Source organism: Culex pipiens, chromosome 1 (genome assembly GCF_016801865.2).
Source record: "Culex pipiens pallens isolate TS chromosome 1, TS_CPP_V2, whole genome shotgun sequence".
Classification (NCBI taxonomy): Eukaryota; Metazoa; Arthropoda; class Insecta; order Diptera; family Culicidae; genus Culex; species Culex pipiens.
In genome coordinates this window covers 69,915,380-69,938,680 of record NC_068937.1, presented here as the reverse complement: position 1 = coordinate 69,938,680, position 23,301 = coordinate 69,915,380, and the positions used below count along the sequence as shown (strand labels likewise).

Genomic DNA, 23,301 nt, shown 5'->3' with positions numbered 1-23,301 from the left:
GAGGTTTGGAGGTTTGGAGGTTTGGAGGTTTGGAGGTTTGGAGGTTTGGAGGTTTGGAGGTTTGGAGGTTTGGAGGTTTGGAGGTTTGGAGGTTTGGAGGTTTGGAGGTTTGGAGGTTTGGAGGTTTGGAGGTTTGGAGGTTTGGAGGTTTGGAGGTTTGGAGGTTTGGAGGTTTGGAGGTTTGGAGGTTTGGAGGTTTGGAGGTTTGGAGGTTTGGAGGTTTGGAGGTTTGGAGGTTTGGAGGTTTGGAGGTTTGGAGGTTTGGAGGTTTGGAGGTTTGGAGGTTTGGAGGTTTGGAGGTTTGGAGGTTTGGAGGTTTGGAGGTTTGGAGGTTTGGAGGTTTGGAGGTTTGGAGGTTTGGAGGTTTGGAGGTTTGGAGGTTTGGAGGTTTGGAGGTTTGGAGGTTTGGAGGTTTGGAGGTTTGGAGGTTTGGAGGTTTGGAGGTTTGGAGGTTTGGAGGTTTGGAGGTTTGGAGGTTTGGAGGTTTGGAGGTTTGGAGGTTTGGAGGTTTGGAGGTTTGGAGGTTTGGAGGTTTGGAGGTTTGGAGGTTTGGAGGTTTGGAGGTTTGGAGGTTTGGAGGTTTGGAGGTTTGGAGGTTTGGAGGTTTGGAGGTTTGGAGGTTTGGAGGTTTGGAGGTTTGGAGGTTTGGAGGTTTGGAGGTTTGGAGGTTTGGAGGTTTGGAGGTTTGGAGGTTTGGAGGTTTGGAGGTTTGGAGGTTTGGAGGTTTGGAGGTTTGGAGGTTTGGAGGTTTGGAGGTTTGGAGGTTTGGAGGTTTGGAGGTTTGGAGGTTTGGAGGTTTGGAGGTTTGGAGGTTTGGAGGTTTGGAGGTTTGGAGGTTTGGAGGTTTGGAGGTTTGGAGGTTTGGAGGTTTGGAGGTTTGGAGGTTTGGAGGTTTGGAGGTTTGGAGGTTTGGAGGTTTGGAGGTTTGGAGGTTTGGAGGTTTGGAGGTTTGGAGGTTTGGAGGTTTGGAGGTTTGGAGGTTTGGAGGTTTGGAGGTTTGGAGGTTTGGAGGTTTGGAGGTTTGGAGGTTTGGAGGTTTGGAGGTTTGGAGGTTTGGAGGTTTGGAGGTTTGGAGGTTTGGAGGTTTGGAGGTTTGGAGGTTTGGAGGTTTGGAGGTTTGGAGGTTTGGAGGTTTGGAGGTTTGGAGGTTTGGAGGTTTGGAGGTTTGGAGGTTTGGAGGTTTGGAGGTTTGGAGGTTTGGAGGTTTGGAGGTTTGGAGGTTTGGAGGTTTGGAGGTTTGGAGGTTTGGAGGTTTGGAGGTTTGGAGGTTTGGAGGTTTGGAGGTTTGGAGGTTTGGAGGTTTGGAGGTTTGGAGGTTTGGAGGTTTGGAGGTTTGGAGGTTTGGAGGTTTGGAGGTTTGGAGGTTTGGAGGTTTGGAGGTTTGGAGGTTTGGAGGTTTGGAGGTTTGGAGGTTTGGAGGTTTGGAGGTTTGGAGGTTTGGAGGTTTGGAGGTTTGGAGGTTTGGAGGTTTGGAGGTTTGGAGGTTTGGAGGTTTGGAGGTTTGGAGGTTTGGAGGTTTGGAGGTTTGGAGGTTTGGAGGTTTGGAGGTTTGGAGGTTTGGAGGTTTGGAGGTTTGGAGGTTTGGAGGTTTGGAGGTTTGGAGGTTTGGAGGTTTGGAGGTTTGGAGGTTTGGAGGTTTGGAGGTTTGGAGGTTTGGAGGTTTGGAGGTTTGGAGGTTTGGAGGTTTGGAGGTTTGGAGGTTTGGAGGTTTGGAGGTTTGGAGGTTTGGAGGTTTGGAGGTTTGGAGGTTTGGAGGTTTGGAGGTTTGGAGGTTTGGAGGTTTGGAGGTTTGGAGGTTTGGAGGTTTGGAGGTTTGGAGGTTTGGAGGTTTGGAGGTTTGGAGGTTTGGAGGTTTGGAGGTTTGGAGGTTTGGAGGTTTGGAGGTTTGGAGGTTTGGAGGTTTGGAGGTTTGGAGGTTTGGAGGTTTGGAGGTTTGGAGGTTTGGAGGTTTGGAGGTTTGGAGGTTTGGAGGTTTGGAGGTTTGGAGGTTTGGAGGTTTGGAGGTTTGGAGGTTTGGAGGTTTGGAGGTTTGGAGGTTTGGAGGTTTGGAGGTTTGGAGGTTTGGAGGTTTGGAGGTTTGGAGGTTTGGAGGTTTGGAGGTTTGGAGGTTTGGAGGTTTGGAGGTTTGGAGGTTTGGAGGTTTGGAGGTTTGGAGGTTTGGAGGTTTGGAGGTTTGGAGGTTTGAGAGTTTGGAGGTTTAGGGAGAGTTTGGAGGTTTGGAGGTTTGGAGTTTGGAGGTTTGGAGGTTTGGAGGTTTGGAGGTTTGGAGGTAGGAGGTTTGGAGGTTTGGAGGTTTGGAGGTTTGGCGGTTTGGAGGTTTGGAGGTTTGGAGGTTTGGCGGTTTGGAGGTTTGGAGGTTTGGAGGTTTGAGGTTTGGAGGTTTGGAGGTTTGGAGGTTTGGAGGTTGGAGGTTTGGAGGTTTGGAGGTTTGGAGGTTTGGAGGTTTGAGGTTTTGGAGGTTTGGAGGTTTGGAGGTTTGGAGGTTTGGAGGTTTGGAGGTTTGGCAGGGTTTGGAGGTTTGGAGGTTTGGAGGTTTGGACGGTTTGGAGGTTTGGAGTTTGGCGGAATGGGTTTTGGAGGTTTGGAGATGGAGTTTGAGCTTTGGAGTGATAGGTTACTTGAGGTTGGTTTAGTTTGATGTAGTTATGTCTAGGCGGAGAAACTTAAGCGAGACGAAGCATACCAAATTTTCAAGACAACGGACAGAGCGGAACACTGGGTACGGTACAAACGATTCCGGAATGAGTACGTGCGAGAGCTGCAAAAAGCGAAAAATAAGTCGGTTCAGCAAGAGATTCAAAGCTGCAGTGGAGATTCAAAAAAGTTATGGAGATGTTTAAAAGATTTGATTAAACCTGGAGGAACGCCCGAAAAGGAGATTATCTTAGACGACAAAACTAAGCCGTGCAGCGATGAAGAAACGGCGAGGAGACTGAACCATTACTTCATCAAGAGTGTGAAGGAGATACACGATTCCATCCCGACTGTGAATCAACCTCAGCTAGACCCGCTATCAACTGTGCGTACGCTGGACTTCTCGGAATTCAGGCAGTTGCAACCCATTTCCATGGAAAAGCTTCGAACGATTGTAGCAGCAATGAAAAACTGTGCAGAAGTCGATAACATCTCGAAACGTGTGTAGGATGACGCTATGGATGTTGTAGGAGTTAAGCTGCTCGATATTATCAACAGTTCATTGAACCTGGGTGTTTTCCCTCAAGAGTGGAGGAAATCTGTGGTGGTGCAGATTCCGAAGGTACCGAACACGACGAGTGCAGAAGACCGGAGACCAATAAACATGCTGCCAATCTACGAGAAGGTGTTGGAGACGGGTGTAAGGGAGCAGCTGGTGAAGTACGTTGATTGGGCCGGATTACTTATCGAGGAACAATCAGGATTCAGAAAGCAGCACTTTTGTGAGTCAGCCTTCCATCATTGTCATGATTTTTTGTTCAAAGATATACATTTTGTGTTGCTATAAATATTTTGACAAAATTCTTTCTACAAGTTGTTTAGAATGAGCTTAGAAGCTGCCTTCCGAGAATACATCAGTGGCATCGAATCAAACCTGAAGCGTGAACCGAAATCCTTCTGGGCGTTCGTGAAGAAGCGGAAGCAAGACAAAGGGATTCCGCAGGACATGGTGTATCGCGACTCAAGCGCCTCAACGCCAGAGGAATCTGTACAACTGTTTGCAGATTTTTTCAAAATTGTTTACAGCGCCAATCAACCTACACCCAGCAACGAGTCCCTGGAAAAGATCCTGCCGCACGAGTTACACATGCCCTTGGTGTGTCTCACGGAGGAAGACGTGCGCAAGGTCTTGGCCTCTACCGACGCCTCCAAAGGACTTGGCCCGGACTGTATCCCCCCGTCCATTGTAAAGCAGTGCGCAGCTACACTAGCAAACCCGCTCGCCATTATTTTCAACCGCTCCCTCGAATCGGGTGTGTTTCCTGCTAAATGGAAGGTAGCTTCGATCACGCCAATTCACAAGTCCGGGAACATGCACAACGTGGAAAATTATCGTTCGATCTCCATTTTGAGCTGCCTACCCAAGGTGTTCGAGAAAATTGTGCATGAGTTTTTATCCCATGCCGTGCAACCAATAATATCTGCCTGTCAGCATGGTTTCATGGCCAAGAGATCTACGACAACGAACCTGATGACCTTTGTCACCGACGTCTTAAGGAGTATGGAGAGTCGCTGCCAGGTGGATGCTGTCTATGTGGATTTTGCGAAGGCGTTCGATAGAGTGCCGCACCAGCTTGCCGTTGAAAAACTGCGAAGGCTTGGACTCCCTGAATGGATCACGACTTGGCTGCACTCGTACCTAACTTCTCGTTCAGCCTACGTTAAACTCGGTGGCTCGAAGTCTGGGTTGTTCATGATCCCGTCTGGTGTCCCGCAGGGTAGCCATCTGGGCCCACTAATCTTTCTTCTGTTCATCGACGATCTCTGCCACTGGATCAAGAACGACAAGGTCTTGTACGCTGATGACTTGAATTTCTATCGCACTACATGATAGGAATATCCTTGCTAGACCGGGTGTGTTCTGTTAAGGATCTTGGCGTTACTCTTGACAGACTTTCAACGAGCATATCACTTCCGTCACGGCTAAGGCGTTTGCTACAATTGGTTTCATCCGAAGAAACACAACTGCCTTCAAAGACATCCACGCTCTAAAAGCTCTGTAAAGCGCCCTAGTCAGAAGCCAGTTGGAGTATGCTGCCCAGGTTTGGGCACCATATCACAATTTCACATCGCCAGGTTGGAGAGGGTGCAACGCGCGTTTGTGCGGCTAGCATTACGCACGCTGCCGTGGAGGAATCCGCCGGAGCAGACACCAATCGAGGATCGCCGTCGTCTGTTGGGGCTGGACACGCTGTTGAAGAGGAGACAGAGGATGCAGCAGCTGTTCATCTTCGATCTTTTGACGAAAAGGCTGGACTGTCAAAAATTGTCTCAACTTCTGATCGTTTATGTTCCACCACGTAATCTTCGTCGAAATCCGTCTATGTTTCGTCTATCTGTGTACCATACTGTGTATGGACACAACCAATTATTTGATGTATGCTGTCGTTCGTTTAGTGTAGTTTCTGACCGTTTTGTTTTAAATATGACGAAAGATAGTTTTAAGAAATTAATTAGCTGTTAGGAAACAGTCTGTTCAAGACGAAGATAAATAAATAAATAAATAGAATAGTGCCCTACATATGCTGATACTTTTTGGTAACGATTATCCCATTCCTTGTAAAGTTATGGAAATCGTCATTAATCAATGATTGCCAACTAGGACGTCAATGTGTGTGTGTGTGTGTGTGTGTGCAACCAACCAAACGGGACCACGCGGTCGCTTCTTACAAATTGAGTTGTTTCCATGTATTTTAGATTTATATTCTATACATACAAATAACTCGCATAGGCATTTGGAAAGTGTTAGCTCTGCCGAGCTTCGGTGACCCATTTCTACGCAGGTTGGCCGTGCGCGAGGTACCTCCGCTGAACCGACAAGCCCCGCCCTAAAGAACGTTTGCATCAATTTGATTCAAACGTTATTCAGAACTTCCGAATCCTCGTCAAAAGACAAAGATCCAGCGCGTATTTAGCAAGGTTTATTTTCTGTTCGTTTGTTTTGGATTGATCTCACCAAATATCAGCTTTTCTTGCCTTGTACGATCTGCGCCAGCACCTCTTGTGCGATGATGATGGGGCTCGGGGCAAACAGCGAAGTCGAATGTAGCTGGAATTATTTGAACACAATGCTGCTTCACGATCTAGGGCCGGATATTCGGCCACGTCCTTCGCGTAGGCATTTTCTTCTCCACTTCAATGTACAATTTTTCACAATTACACAATTTTGAATAAATTATTGTCATCCAATTATTTTTTCACAGCTTTTGTGAGAACGTAAACAACATACTTTTCACTCTTTTCACACTTATACAGTGACATCCATGATTGCCAACTAGGACGTCAATGATTGTAAAATTATATGAGCAGTTCTCTACGAAATCGGTCTTTTTTCTTCAATTTTAATTTTTGTATTTTTTAATCCGACTGAAACTTTTTTGGTGCCTTCGGTATGCCCAAAGAAGTCATTTTGCATCATTAGTTTGTCCATATAATTTTCCATACAAATTTGGCAGCTGTCCATACAAAAATTATGTATGAAAATTCAAAAATCTGTATCTTTTGAAGGAATTTTTTGATCGATTTGGTGTCTTCGGCAAAGTTGTAGGTATGGATACGGACAACACTGGAAAAAAATGATACACGGTAAAAAAAATTGGTGATTTTTTTATTTAACTTTTTATCACTAAAACTTGATTTGCAAAAAAACACTATTTTTATTTTTTTCAGGTTGTGCAAAAAATCATTGACCGAGTTATGATTTTTTTTTATCAATAGTGATTTTTTGAAAAAATCAGTATTGATTAAAAAATTCATAACCTGGTCAATGATTTTTTGCACAACCTGGAATTTCTGAAAAGTTGGCATTTTATGTCCTCTAAAACATATCAAAAAATAAAAAAAATAAAAATAGTGTTTTTTGCAAATCAAGTTTTAGTGATAAAAAGTTAAATAAAAAAATCACCAATTTTGTTTTACCGTGTATCATTTTTTTCCAGTGTAGTCCGTATCCATACCTACAACTTTGCAGAAGACACCAAATCGATCAAAAAATTCCTTCAAAAGATACAGATTTTTGAATTTTCATACATCTTTTTTGTATGGACAGCTGCCAAATTTGTATGGAAAATTATATGGACAAACTAATGATGCAAAAAGGCTTCTTTGGGCATACCGAAGGCACCAAAAAAGTTTCAGTCGGATTAAAAAATACAAAAAAAATCGAATGACCGAAATCCTAGAGAACTGCTCATATAAATTTTGAGACGCATTTGATTTAGATCAAAAATTCCTTCAGTGGCTGCAAGAAGGCAACAACCGGCACGTGCTGATTTATTTTGGTGCAGAAATTCGTTAAATTGAATACAGTACAGAGTATTTTAGAGTGATGATCAATTTTCTTCGAACGGCTTCACCTGTTGATGTTGAAGTGGAAGCAGTCTTTCAAGAACAATAATTTTATCCTGACGGTGTTTGTTGACTTGAAACGTGCTTTTGAAACTATTGATCGGCGGAAGTTGTTGGAAGTCTTGCGGCGAAACAGGATTAAAGCGGACATTTGGAGGTGGTTTAAAAGCTATCTGGAGTACCGAACCCAAAAGTTACACGGTATAACAACGCAGTATCAGAAGCAGAAGCAGTAGAGTTGGGTGTTCCACAAGGAAGCGTGCTGAATAACGAGCTGGCAGTGTTCGCGAGTTGGCTGAAATGGAAGAAACTCAAACTGAACGTCAGCAAAACAAAATACATGGTGGTGGCAACAAGGAGGAGTAAAAGTAACTGCACAATATCTAAAAGCAAAGCAATCCACTTTAACGACCCCCGGGTCTTTTGTGGTCTCTGTTGCAAGTTTCTGCTCATTTCTAGGCGTCCGAAGGTTATGTGTGGTGAGTCACTCAAAACCTCTTTTACGCTAATCGACCGACGTTTTACTTCCCCATCCGATAGAAGGCGTGATCAGGCAAATCTCGTCTCGAAAAATGCCATCAAGTACCTTGGTGTAATGTTGGACGAGAAGCTCTCTTTTGCGGAACACGTGGACTACACTATTCGGAAAGCTGCTCGGAAGTTGGGTGTCCTGTGTAGAATCAATCGCTACCTATCGTTTGACTACACGATTATGGTCTACAAAACGCTGATTGCGCCACACTTTGACTACACAGAAAAAAATCAATTCTCGTAATCGTGAATTAAGTTCACGAATGTAAGAACCACGAAGGAATTTATTCATGAGTATGGTGCATTTGCACTATAAACGTGAATATATTCCTTCGTGGTTCTCGCATTCGTGAATTTAATTCACGATTACGAAAATTGAATTTTTCCGTGTACTGCGCTTCAATTCTGTTTCTTGCTACGAACCAGCAACTAAAGAGGATGCAGATCGTACAGAGTAAAGCTATGAGGATGATACTTAGATGTGACAGATTGACACCAAGAATTTTAATGCTTGACTCTCTGCAGGGGATTTCGATTAGGCAACGTGTGGAGTATAGTACATTAGTGTTTATTTTTAAAGTTATTAACAGATTGGCACCACAATACATGACAAAAACTGTACAGTACGGAAGTGACGTTCATCGACATTGTACGAGGCAAGCAGGAGATATCAGATTGCTGAATTTTAAGAAATCGTGCACACAGAACTCGCTATTCTACAGAGGATACACTTTGTTCAACATGCTACCGGAGTCAATGAGGGAAACAACAAATCTTCATGAGTTCAAGAAACTGTGTAAACCTTTCGTAAGGCAGAAGCCTTTGGAATGAAATGACATCCCATAGGTGTAGCTGTGAAGGGCCGCATGTCATGACGGTCAGCTTCTCTACACACAAAAAAATATTTCCGAATGTTACATAATTTATGATGTAACACTTTTGCACGTCATTAATCATTTAAATTTAAATGCAATTTGATGTAAATTTGCATCAAATTATACGTAAAAACATGATTTTACGTGTGATTCAACCGTTTACGTCGAATCTGAAGTTTACATCAACTGAGTTTACATGTGATTCGTTTTTTCCGTGTCGAGTAAATTCACATATTTTTTTCTGTGTATATCGGTTCACGTCCTAATGAGGATTTCACTGGACCTCATATGAATCAGTTCAAAGAAACGCGAATCTGGGCGCGGTAAACCCTATGTGCTCATATGTGTGTGGATAAGGAAAAGATTCCAGTACCAGCAATCTGGTGAAATGAAAAAGATTCCTTGAGATGACAAATGAGAGAGACGGATGGGCATACACGGGAGTAGAGTTAGATTTAGGACACTCTCAAATACGGACAATTGAATTATCGAAAAATATCTGCTCGTAATCCTTCCATGCTACAAAAATGTGTATGGATAAGAGGTGGGCCATCCAAGAAAAAAAAAATGTCACATTGTTTATTAACACAAAATATTGTTTTCCCTCCACCATATTCTCCAAGTTCAATTCCAAATCAGAATCACAATGTCAAACTAAAAATTACCAAGAAAATGTTAACATCAAACAGAGAAGAAGACTGGCAATATATGTTTTCTATTTACTTATTGAGTTCTTGCGTTCCAGCTCGCGGGACAAACTCATTGTCCGGATAAATTCACCTCGGCTTTGATTGAATGCACGCCTGAGCTCATCTGGATTACGTTTTGCTACAGAAGACCTTCTTCTTTCTCGACTATGTGCAAATGATTGTGCAATCTCACCACTTTTGCATTTTTCTTGATCTTGGAACGATGATCGCCTTGAGCCTGGTAATGATTTAGAGAAGTCTTTTCCCAACTGGTAGGTTTCGATTTCTAACGTTTCCGACTGAGAGGAGCCTCTTCTGCTGAATGCCCACGCGTGATCCGGGTGTAAGAGGGATGAACCATCGCCAATACTATCGACGTCATCTGAAACCGATCTTTGGAATCGATAATCCGAACCTCGGATGAGCTTGGTTACATCGCCCGATATCGAGTTTCGCGGAGAGGACCAATTCATTTTTGACGTTGGAGCTCCTCGCAGCTGCTTGGGATCTTCCAATCTGTACCTGTAACATAGGTAAAATTTTAATATTTTAATTGAGTAAAAGGCAGAAGAGGAAGTAGAAACGAAGAAAGAATGAGTTTAAAGCAGGGCTAGGAGTTGGTAAGGAAGAAAGAGAAATGTGTACTCGAGATTGTCGAAATGAGTTGGCCGGGCCTTTATTTTCAACATACCATACCGCCACGTCGTCGAGAAATGCTTTCTGAAGCATAACATTACACTCTCCGAGAAAAATGGGTTCCGATTGTGGAAGCAAATCGTATAAAATCACTTCGATGTAGCGATCAAATAAAGTGTCACTGGAAATTCCTCTAAATGTGATTGTTGCATTCCAAATTGGATTACACGATGGTGAGGAAACTTCCGTTTGCATAACATGTGTTTCGTTTCTGTTGGGAATAAAATATGAAGGGATCCGTAATAAAGTGTAACCACTGTGACCACCCAATGAGAAAACTGGCTCGAGTTTCCACTTACGTCTTTGGCATAACCTTAATGGAAGCATATGCCTCTGGGAATCCTCCATATCCCATAGATTCATCACGTGGTGGAAGATCGTCTGCGGCCATCAATGAAACTACTAGTTCACTTCTGTCTCCATGATACCAAACTTGTATTTGGACACGACCAGAAACCTGTTTTTCTCTAGCTAGTTGTTCCTGAAAATTACGATTCGCCGTCAGTAAGAGAGAACAATGGGGTTTGCGGGAGAGAATGAGCCAAAAAGTAGAAATAAATCTATATTAACAGGAAGCAGATGAGGTTTTCAAAAATTTCTACATGATTGTAATAAGACATTTCCAGGAACATTTTGACAAAAAATTACATTCATAGTTTAAACTAGCTTTGTGTTGTAGCCATGCAAAAAAGATGTTTCGGTTTAGTGCAGAAACGATTTCACCAAAATATTTCTTTTGCTGAATTGTTTGTATTTTTTCGGGGTAGGTTTACAATACAATGAAACAATTTTGCACGAAAGAAATCGAATTAATAATCATGCGACTTTGTGTCAGGAACAGTTCAGATTTCATTCAGTCATCTCCGCGGTAGTGATACTTACAAACAAATCGAGAAAAATATTCCCTTTGAAATGCCTTAGTTACACAACTATTCGTTTATTTTTGGCTCATTGCCGCCTCATTTTTTTCATTTGTTTAATATAGAATCATTGTAAAAATTCTGGAGACGGAAATCGGATTAGGAGCTAGAACAAGTACGCAAAACTAAATACAAGCAAGATTCGATATAAATTTTCTCTGAATAAATACATCGTGCGTTGTACCACGAACATTGCAGGTTAAAATAATCGATATTTACAAGTACTTCGTTAAATTGTCTCGCTTAGAGTTGTATATCGAAATATGTTTTTGTAATTTGAAACATGTAGATTGCTAATATTATTTTAAGACCGAGAGTGTAGTAACGCTTCCGCCTCGTAAGCGAATTTGATCTCCGACTCGGACCAACATATATACAAAGTCACAGAGTCTGCATGGGGAAATTGGGAAAAATATACTCTTTCAAGTTTAAGAAAGGCTATAGAATAACTCAAAAAGGAACTTTTTAAGCAGCATTAGGATGTAACAAGATGTACAGATTTTTTTTTGAATCTTCGATATTTATAAAGTGTGTTTTTTTTGCATGAAATCGTCCTCGAGTAATTTTGTGACACACACCAACTTTTTTTTAGTTGTATAGAGTTTTGCAACCTTACAATTTCTTCAATTTTATTCAACTATCAAAGAATTAATGTTGTTTTTTTTTAACAAAATAACTGTCGGAATCTTCATTGGATTGCTACCATCTGAATCCTAATAATTTAGATATGGTCAAAAATATGTTAAGAAAGCCTTAATAACTCACAGGTAGGTTTGTTTTATTACTTAGTTTGTGGACTGTTAGCTTAAACTAGATCGCGTCATTTTTGTGAGTATTACAAAATATATGGGAAATATTCCCATTTTCGTCACATTAAGCTATTCGATCGGGGTCATTCTCCGCCAACTCACACAGCAGTTGCCCCGACCCCTCTTCGATTTGCGTGAAACTTTTTCCTAAGGGGTAACTTTTGTTCCTGATCACGAATCCAAGGTTCGTTTTTTTATATCTCGTGACGGAGGGGCGGTACGACCCCTTTCATTTTTGAACATGCGAAAAAGACATGTTTTTCAATAATTTTGTGTCAAAGGGACTTTGACCCAACCCTATGGAACTCACGGTGTATTTTTCCGAGAGCTTAAAGATGAGCAACTCTGTACCAAAACCGGAAATGGATTTTAATTTGTATTTTTTTATTTAGCTCAATCATTGAGGGGGCCTTCCCTATGACCAAAGAAACTTTTTTGTGTCATTGGTTCACCCATACAAGTCTCCATACAATTTTGGCCGCTGTCCATACAAAAATGGTACGTAAATATTGAAACAGCTGTAACTTTTGAATGAATTTTCTGGTCAATTTGGTGTCTTCGAAAAAGCTGTAGGTATGTAGGTATATTGAGGACCAATGAGAAAAAAATTGGTACACGGAAAAAATTGCCGATTTTTAATTAACATTTTTTTTTCTCTAAAACTCAATTTCCCAAAATACGTATTTTTTGATTTTCGAGATTTTTTGATATGTTTTAGGGGACAAAAACCCGGAACTTTTGAGCCGTAGAGAAACATGGTCAAAAAAGCCGCCGAGTTATGATTTTTTGAAAAATAGTGATTTTTGGAAAAAAATTAAATTTCATGCAAAAATAAATTAGACTTGATTTTTTTTATGTAACATTGAATTTGCAATCGAAATGTACTTTATAGATTTTTTGATAAAAGGTTCCGTTTTTCCGGTACTGATATAGCCACTGAAAGTTTGATTTTAGCGAAATATTTGCAGTTTTTTCGATTTTTAAAAATAGTGACCATGGGTGACCATTTCTAAAAATATTTTTTTGAAAAGTTCATAAAATTTGCTATGAAATTGTATAAGAGACATTAAGGATTGGACCTCTGGTTGCTAAGATACAGCGGCATAAAGAAAAAGAAACATGAAAATTGAAGTTTTCGAAGCCTCACCCAAACAACCCATTATTTTCCAATGTCGATATCTCAGCAACGAATGGTCCGATTTTCAATGTTAAAACATGAAACATGCGTAAACTTTTCCATCTTTCCGAAAACAATATTTTCAAAATTTTAAATCAATATTAACATTTCAAAAAGGTCAAACATTTAATATTACGCCCTTTTTGAATTGTTAGTCTTGATTTAAAATTTTTGAAAGCATTATTTGTGTCATTTTTTTTATTTTCGGATTTTAGTTTCAAAAAATCCTGTTAATGAACCTCGCCCAATTTTTGATATGTTACGTAAAATTGTCCGAGGAATCCGTTAAAAATATTTCCAGATATAGGCTCTTTAGTCCAGACACCGTCAAAATGGCATTTGATGTTGCCATTAGGGTGACCTACATCGTGCTAGGGTGGTTCGAAAAATTGTCATTTTCGCAAAAACCACTTTATATTTCCGCGTCATTTCATCCGATTTTAGACGCAAAAGTCTTAGACGCAAAAGAAAGGTGATGAGTTTGGCTATTTGGGAAAAAAACAGAAGTTTCAAAAATCTAGCTAAACATTTAATAAAGTTATATGAAAACTTAAAATGGCGTTTTGACCGTGTCTAGACCAAAGAGCCTATGTCTGAAAATATTTTTAACGGATTGCTCGGAAAATTTCACATAACTTATCAAAAAATTGGCGATGTCGAACCGTACGTTTACGAAATATGATTTTTTCAAAATAAAAACTGAGTTTTCCGACGCGCCACTCTCAAAAACAGAAAAATGACGAAATCGGCAAAAATTAACTTTTTTCAATAAAACTGCGATAACTTCAAAATTTCAGCGATGACCTATACATGTTTGGGTACCGTAAACCGGGGTGACTTTGATAGGATTTCAATTAGTTTTTAGAATATTTTCCAACAGGTAAGGTTTTAATCAAGATTATTATTTTTAAAACATATACTGGGGTAGGCCACACAAAGTCCATGCACTATTTTGGAAAAAAAAAGTTTTTTTAATAGTGTTTAGAAAAATAGTTCCGTTAAAAAGTCTTAGTTTTAATTCCGGGTGATTTTGATAGTCATAGTTTTTCTTATTAAAATCATGCTCAAGATGTTCAAACTTTATTTGTACGTTAAATGTACCATCACTAAAGTAGCTGATATAGTTTGTAAGGAAAAAAAATCAATGTTTATATTTAGTTAACTAAGTTTATAAGCTTTTTAACAAAATACATATAAATTTTAGGTAAAATTGTTAAAAAGTCAGAATTTTGCCTGAAATTTGTTAAAATAAGTTTTGTTTAAAAAAATATCGATTTAAATTGCATTTTATACTGAATTCGAAGCACGAATCACAAGTTTTCACATTTTACATGAAATTTGTTCAACTGAAATTGCCTATAAATTTGGAGATTTTTTTAAATTGTGTTTCAAAAACACATATTATTTATTATTTACAAACTTATTTAACCTTCTCCTAGTGGAAAATTGTCCAAAGAATCCGAAAATGCATTCCGTTTTCCGATTAAAAATCATGTTTATTGAGAAAATCATGACACTTTGAGAAGTTTAAAATAATGACTTTCATCAACATTTTCTTAGCTATAGTTAACTAACTTTATAAACTTTTCAAAAATTTATGAAAAGTTCTTCTTGAGGTACTTTGAACACGTGTTTACTTCTCTACCACGGTCAGTATGTTTCTAAACCATTCCTTACGTATTTTAAATGTACTCTTCATTTTGCGGAAAAATCGCAAACCTATCAAAGTCACCCCGGCTATCAAAGTCACCCCGCGTCTTTCAATTACGAAAATTTTGATACCCAAACATGTATAGGTCATCGCTGAAATTTTAAAGTTATCGCAGTTTTACTAAAAAAAGTTGAATTTTTCTCTTTTTCGTCATTTTTCGTTTTTGCGCATGGCGCGTCGAAAAACTCAGTTAAAATTTTCATATGTTGGAAACGTACGGTTCGACATCGCTAATTTTTTGATATCTAAATCAAATGGCGTCTAGGACGCATATCTTTTTTGCTGGGCCGATTTTTTGAAAAAAATGCCAAACTTTAAAGGTCTGTACCGAGTCCCAGGGTGCTCCAATGTTATATATGGGTCATTCTATCTGAAGCATTTGAAAACTACCCTCTATCAAACGGCGATAGCTCAGGAACCACAATCTTAGAAGGTCGGTCTTAGACTCAATTTTGAAGGAAATTGGACGTAGAATCCATTTCCGTGATCGAAATTTTGATTATTTTTTTTCTACCAGTATTACGCAATTGAAAACTTCAAACGGCCGTATTTCAAAACAACCCAACTTATTTTTTTGATTTGACCTCACCATTGTATTCCCCGGACAATTTTACATAAGAATCACTTATCGACAGAAATGAATGTTTCGTTCCAGAGATATCGAAATTTAAAGATTTGAGTATTTGAGATTACCTAAATCAGCTCATTCGCCGCATCTGCTAGAAGCCACAGGCGGGATGATCAATAACTGCTACCTGCTAATTTATAGATATGATATTTCATCATAAATAATTTTTACCAAATTGGGCAAAAATTTACTGTATAACACTGTAGGAAACTGGAGTTTAATCGCGAATGTATGAATTTCTGTGCTAACCCATAGGACAGAGCAATAACGACACACAGTAAAGGGCAGAATTGGATTCCGATGGAGTGAGCAGGAAAATGCAATTAATCTTGTTAATAACACTGAACAATAAGTGCACGATACATTATTGAGTAAAAAATATGAATTGAAATGAATTAAATTTGTTGATACGTTGTATTCTAGCGAAGGACGATCACAAAGAGTATGAATAGGATTTCTGGAAAGTATAAAACTGAAAAATGTAAGAAAATCACAAAGTTTGATCTGCTGCAAAGCGGCTAATTCCCCAAAATATAGTTGCGATGATTTCGACACCGTCCGAACAACAATGTTTTTTTTGTTCTATTATTCTTGGATTCTTGGAACACAATTCGGCTGCTGTCCTCACGTATAAGGATTTTTTTTGGGTTAAATTTAACTTGACCAAAACCATCTTTTAATCAAATGGAGCTGGCTCGCAATATAAAAATTGATTTAATATGATCAATCTATTAAACCATAAAGCATATTTTGGGGTTTTTGCTGAATGGCACTATTTTGCTACAACCCATGACAAAGTCCCTAGTCATGGCCTCAGAGGTACTCTAAAACGGTTAGCAACACGTAAAAAACGGTGCATTCAAAATAACCCTATAAATATATCTTACACAAAAATAGATTGATCAAGGCATTAGCTATTTGAATAAATATTTGCGTAAAATTATAAAAATAAAAATTAAATTAATCATCTCCCAGAACACCAGGTAGCAGTTATTGATCATCCCGCCTGTGTGATTCTAGCAGATGCGGCGAATGAAGCTAATGTAAGAAATCTCGAAAACACAAAACTTTAAAATTCGATATCTCTGGAACGAAACATATTCGATAAGTGATTCTTATGTAAAATTGTTGGCGGGGTTGGCGATTGTCCACGACCTATAGAAAAAGTTTTTTTTTTGTATGAACAATTGTCCACGAGGAGGGGGGCTGGGGGGTAAAAAAAGCAAAGCAATCCACTTTAACGACCCCCGGGTATTTTGTGGTCTCTGTTGCAAGTTTCTGCTCATTTCTAGGCGTTCGAAGGTTATGTGTGGTGAGTCACCCAAAACCTCTTTTACGCAAATGTACCGACGTTTTACTTCCCCATCCGATAGAAGGCCAGAAGGATAAGGCGGGAATCAAAACCGCGCACCATAGCAACCAAAAAAGTGTCCACGTGATTTGTGGATGGTCCCATATACACAGACAGACATTTGATCAGTTTTCGATTCTGAGTCTGTATGTATACATGAATTTTCAGAGTATGTATACAATGTGTATAAAAGTTCATTTTCAGAGCAGGATTATAGCCTTACCTCAAGCAAAAAATCGACATATCTGATATTTGGAACCATGGAAGAAGGTCTCTTTCTCGACATTTTGCCGGGTATACCGAAATATGTCGTCGGGGGGTCCAGAGCAAATTTTTTTTAAAGATTTTTTTTTTCAATTTAAGGGATATTAATTCAGAAAAGTCGCTGAAAATGTGTGCATTTATGTTGATATCCATCAAATTTCTTATGAATATGCCTTGGGAGACTCTAACTAACTATATTTGACCAATATTTGACATCCAATAAACAATTTTCCGAACCAAATTTCCCAGATTTCTAGCTTTCTTTGAAATTACCCCAAAATACAAGCTGGAAACCCTAATACGACCGAATATAAATCTTTTTTTTTATACAATTTGTCATGAAAATATACTAACATATTGCCCGGATACAAATTTGAGCATTAAAAAGTGCTGATCATAGAGTATTTCATTAAAAAGTTATTTGATACCGTCAGTGTGGGTGACTATGGGTCAATAAACGATACACCACTCGTAATTTCTCAATAATAAAAACAATTTGAAAAAAAAATTAAAAGTCTTTAAACGTAGAATTATGTTTAGATAGTTCACTAACATTTTCCAAAAATATGGTGGAATTTGATGAACTCTACCTTATGTATATGCCAATCGTTTGAAAATAGACCCAATCTCACCCCGTAGAAGGGGTGACATTGGGTCAAATGAAAGTAAAATTAAGCTCAAATACAACGATATTGGGCTGGGTCCGTTGGTTTAGTGGTTAGCGTGGTAGCCTCTAAACCCCAGTATGGCCTGGGTTCAATCCCAGACGGACCCGGTGGCATTTTTCGATATGAGGTTTGCCTGACCACGCCTTCTATCGGATGGGGAAGTTTGACTCAAACTCACCCCCCAGACCCAATCTCACCCCCACTGACGGTATCCAATAGGTTCCGTAAATTATTTGCTCAATCATTCGCCATATTGCTCCATTACATTATAAAACATTTAAGAATCAATTACATTGTAGAAAACAGTTTTCTGAACAAGTTCCATAAATAAGTATCATTTTTGGTTCAATATAAGCAGATATATGTTCAATTTCCTAAAATAATTAGTGACTTTCTTTAAAATTTCACATGATGAACACTGCCTACTAAGTTTTTTTTAATGTTTTTTTAAATATTTCAATGAAAATCATGTCGCCAACCTAATGAAAGCATAAACCTTCTGTTCTGTACATCGTGTCACCCTCTTATTATACATACACATTACAACACTCAAAAAAATGAGTTCGCGTAAACGTGAACAGAGTTCATGCCAACAGGAACCAGAAAGAAAACTGTTCACCTTCATGGTGCAATGCACTATAAAAGTTGAACAGTTTTCTTCCTGGTTCCCGTTGGCATGAACTCTGTTCACGTTTACACGAACTCATTTTTTTGAGTGAACCTAATAGAGGAGAAAATCGTGACGTCAGAAATGAACTCAAATCACTCAAAGTTCATTTTGTGAGTGACTTTAAAAATTTGGCCTAGTTTGACAGCTACCTTGTCCCCAGTTTTTTGTGGGAGAGAAAATGAGGCGAATAGAGTTATCCTGGGATGGGATAAACAAAGAGAAAAAAACCTATTGTCAAACTAAACCACTTTCAACATGGCCGCTTCTGTCAACCTAAACCAGTCCTTTCTTATGAGGAGAAAATGAGAAGTATTGTAATTTGAGTTGAAAAAAAATAAAAAAAAATTAAATCAATTTCAGAAATAATTGTAAATTGCATTGATAGATTGATTAAAATATTTTCAATTGAAAGGCATTTATTTCTATCGTACACCGAATGTTGACTTATCAGCATTTTCATTTAAAAAAACAATACAATTCATGAACTGACTATTCTTTTGCCCATTTAAAACTATTTTTTTTTCGCGCGTTACATAGAAATGGCATCTAGATTGAACCTGTGCTTCCAATGAAATTAAAATGTGGCGTGCCACAAATTGAAAAACAAACTTGTTTTGCTCTTTGAAGTGAATGAATTAGTACAAATTAGAATTTTTGCCAGCCATTTCTTTCGATTCTGACACCGTATTGCGTGCGACCTATGGAATGTTAACTTTCTTTAAAGTTGAGTAAAAATTGCCGTTGAATTCAACATGCTCCTCTTTGGGGAACTGGGAAAAACTTATTTACATTCTTTGTGTAACGGGACAACGACAGAAGCAGATCTAAGAAAAAATCTTTAACAGCCAAATTCAAAAAAAAATCTGCGAGGAAAAACTTAACAACATTTTAACCAAAGAAAAAGTCATTCGCATGCTTGAGCACTGATTTGAAAAACATCATCAAGAAAATTTGAATTGTCAAGCTATCTGAATCACAGATTGCTTGATATTTGTTTTTGAATACGAATTTTCTTGCAAAAAACAGAAGAAGAATACAAACGTAAACACTCAAAAAGAAGACTCTATCCAGCCGTCCCGTCCCAGGAGTTATCTAAGCCCGAGCTCACGCACACTAGCACCCCATTTGTTTTGCTGGTGGGTACAAAATTTAACCTCAATCTTTTTCGTGTACGTACACGCAATACATGCGCACGTAGATAACTCTATACTTTATGAAACTCATACCTGTCAAAATTCCTAGCCTCAAAATTTTGTCGCGAGTTGCTTTTCTCCTCTATTGAAACCGAACTGTCGAGTTGATTAGAAAGCTCAATTTTTTTTAAATCATTGTTATTTTTACCCAAATATACAGTCCTGTTCATTGGAAAAAAAATCCCTTCTGATAATCGAATCACGAAAATATCGTTTTTTTGTTCATTGTCTTGTTGCCTTCCTCACCTTACTGAGGAAAGGCTATAAAATCACTCGAAAGATGAACTTTTTAATTAGAAATCCTAGACCTAACGTCATTTATACATATCAACTCAGAATCACCGGAATATCTCGTCACTGACTGAGCCGATTTTGACCGTATTGGCCTCATTCGATTCGTGTTGGGGTCCCATAAGTCCCTATTGAAATTTATAAGATTCCGTAAAGCACATCAAAAGTTATGCCTAAAAAAATGCTGCATATAAATTTCACAATTTGCAAAAAAGGGTGGTTTTTGCATGGAAACCTGTCATATCATATATTTTTTAGAACGGTTCTGAAATGACCTTCCCTGTGGATTAAGAATTTTCAAGATCTGACTTACCTACCTAAAATTATAAGCAATTTAAAAAATGCTCTGAATTTACATAACCTCAATCTATTCCTCCACGGCGGTGTATGTACAATCTTGACAATAAGTCTGTAGGCAGTCTGTTTTTTTACTCATCACTTATTTTTATTAGATCCACTTTGGTGCTGCGATTACGTTAGGGGCGATCCATGAACCATGTGGACACTTTAGGGGGGGTTGGAATCACTTTAAATGAGAGGAAGGCACCAACCACCTTAAGGTGGATTAAGGAACGTTTTTTGAGTAAACAGTCAAATTCAAATCAAATTGCTCGCTCTACAATTTTGTCTTGTCGGTCTTTATTGCAAGATTCCTACAAGACTCAAGGCGTTCGAAGGCTTGAATGGTGGATAATTCAAACCTCTTTCAAAGCTATCCCCCTTCCACTCAAGGATTCAAATTGACGCCCTTTTTTCGCGAGTCCAGCTAACGACAAGGGCGACACACGACTCTACAGAAGCAGGCCTAAAGCTTCTTTTCAAAATTAATGCATAAATTGCATTCATCTGCTTATTTCGATTCAGCTAACCAACACCGCATGAACTCATATTTGATGTTGTAAATATGAAAAAAAAAACATTTAAAAAATCGTGATTCGATTATCCGCAGTTCCTTAGGAACTTTCGGATAATCTAACTTTGGAAACTTTCGGATAATGGAGGTTTGGATGTTCCAATCTGGACTGTATTTCTTTCCAGAACATGACACCAAAGGAAATAAATGTCCTTGCTTAATTTGATAGGTTACACCTCTGTTGTTTGTTATATCATTAAAATTTATTTAATGGAAGCTTGTACAGTTTACAAAACTGGACACATTTTTTAAACTAACTGTTTTATGCTCGTATGTTCCATTGTTTCTAATTGTATTGTCTAACGTTAGAAACTGGCCACAATAATTATGTTAATTTCAAACAACATGACATAGAAATTAAAACTTTACGGTTCACAAGTTTGCAAAAGAAATAATTTTGTCTCGAATAGATGATTAGTTGAACTGAGAGGATAAAGATTTGTTTGTGTATATTTTCAATCTGCATTGATTTGTCTTATGGATACAGTATTTGGTTTGGCTATTATTTCACACTATATTAGGATGTTTACAAGCATTTATATCAATGTGGCATGCTTTCTCAAACATAAAGAGGATTCGATGTTAATTATTTACAAAATAAATAGAAATAAATAAAAAAAATACACCGTACTATCTTGAGTTGTGGATCAGTTTAGTAGTAATAATAAGACTGGAAAATTGTTCGGTTCGGGCAACATATGCGTCATGCTTTATTTTAGTGTATCTTATGGAACAATGTTAGATCAACATGCCATTATGTATCAAACATTCATTTAACTTGAAGAATTAGTTTTGATGTGAAAGCAAAATTATCATTATGGACTTGATGCTACATGCAAACGTTCTTTTGGGACATATTTCTATGATTCTCCTTCTGAAAGTGTATTATATATTCACAGTTCTCTTTTCCAGATTGGGAATGTTTTTTTTTGCAGCTCATTGCATGATTTGGTTCTAATACATAAATTATGAACAGATTATAAAGATTACTGAAAAGTTTCATGCATTTTATGCTGATACCGAACCAAACTAGGCCATGAGTGATTAGAAACAACTGTTTTATTTACTATTGTCAAAAATGTTTAGTTACCTGTCGTTTATCTCTCTTTGTGCATTCAATTAACTTGAGGAATTATTGTGACGGCTTTTTCCTAATTCACTTTTTAGTTCACCTCTAATACTACTTTTTTATAATCATATGCACACGGATTTCCATTTTTTACTTTGGGTTGTTGATGTATCAAATATAATTTTGTTTTGAATGTGACATTATTAAAAAAATACAAAATAAAAGCAAAACTTCCGGAAAATAAACACTCAAAAGAACATTTTTCATGTTTTCTGGAAAGGAGCAACTCTCTACAAAATCGGCCGATTTCGAACATTTTTATTTTTTGTATTTTTTTTATTTGGCTCAAACTTTGTGGGGGTCTTCCCTATGACCAAAGAAGCTATTTTGTGTCATTCGTTCACCCATACAAGTCTCCATACAATTTTGGCTGCTGTCCATACAAAAATGGTACGTAAATATTCAAACAGCTGTAACTTTTGACGGAATTTTCTGATCAATTTGGTGTCTTCGGCAAAGTTGTAGGTATTGTTAAGGACTATTGAGAAAAAAAATAGGCACACGGAAAAAAAATTACAGATTTTTTCATCAACTTTTTTTTTACAAAAACTCAATTTCCCAAAATACGTATTTTTTTTATTTCCGAGATTTTTTGATATGTTTTAGGGGACAAAAACCCGCAACTTTTGAGCTATAGAGAAACATGGTCAAAAAAATCTGCCGCCGAGTTATGAATTTTTGAAAAAAATAGTGATTTTTGGAAAAAATCGAAATTTTATTCAAACACAAATTTGACGTTATTTTTAATGTAAAATTGAATTTTCAATCGAAAAGTACTTTACACATGTTTTGATAAAGGGCTCTGTTTTCAAGATATAGCCACCGAAAGTTTGATTTTAGCGAAATATTTGCAGTTTTTTGATTTTTAAAAATATTGTTAAAAATCGAAAAACTGCAAATATTTCGCTAAAATCAAACTTTTGGTGGCTATATTTTGAAAACAGAGCCCTTTATCAAAAAAATGTGTAAAGTACTTTTCGATTGGAAATTCAATTTTACATTAAAAAATAACGTCAAATTTGTTTTTGCATGAAATTTCGATTTTTTCCAAAAATCACTATTTTTTCAAAAAATCATAACTCGGCGGCAGATTTTTTGACCATGTTTCTCTATAGCTCAAAAGTTGTGGGTTTTTGTCTCCTAAAACATATCAATAAATCTCGAAAATCCAAAAATACGTATTTTGGGAAATTGAGTTTTTGTAAAATAAAGTTGTTTGAAAAATCTGCAATTTTTTTCCGTGTACCCATTTTTTTCTCAATAGTCCTCAACAATACCTACAACTTTGCCGAATGATCAGAAAATTCAGTCAAAAGTTACAGCTGTTTGAATATTTATGTACCATTTTTGTATGGACAGCAGCCAAAATTGTATGGAGACTTGTATGGGTGAACCAATGACACAAAATAGCTTCTTTGGTCATAAGAACGGCCCCCACAAAGTTTGAGCCAAATCATAAAATACAAATAAAATCCATTTCCAGTTTTGGTAGAGAATTGCTCAAATATCTTTTACTGAACATTTCATGTCCTGTACTGCCCATGTTCGCATAAATGTTTCATAAACATTTCAGCCGATTTTGAGTTGGACGTTGGAATAGCTTCGATTGTTATATTACTCTATGCTACACTCATAATATTTACCACCTTGTTCCGAAAATTCGATAATCTACTGCAAGTTTGTTTGTCCCATCTGAAAAATGCTGAGAAATATGAGTCCCATCGTGCAATTTTTCACAGCTCAGT

At 37.9% G+C, this 23,301-nt stretch overlaps 1 protein-coding gene across 1 annotated transcript in view; it reads right to left on the bottom strand.

Annotated features, from left to right (window-relative positions):
• LOC120427310 (regulating synaptic membrane exocytosis protein 2) overlaps positions 1 to 23,301 on the bottom strand; it is a gene marked incomplete at its 5' end in the record, with an annotated part of 92,695 nt that overhangs the window by 20,367 nt on the left and 49,027 nt on the right. The window contains 3 exons of the mRNA XM_039592162.2: positions 9,171 to 9,658; positions 9,828 to 10,043; positions 10,132 to 10,313. Coding sequence (XP_039448096.2) covers positions 9,171 to 9,658; positions 9,828 to 10,043; positions 10,132 to 10,313 — 886 coding nt within the window. The remainder of the gene's footprint in view (positions 1 to 9,170; positions 9,659 to 9,827; positions 10,044 to 10,131; positions 10,314 to 23,301) is intronic.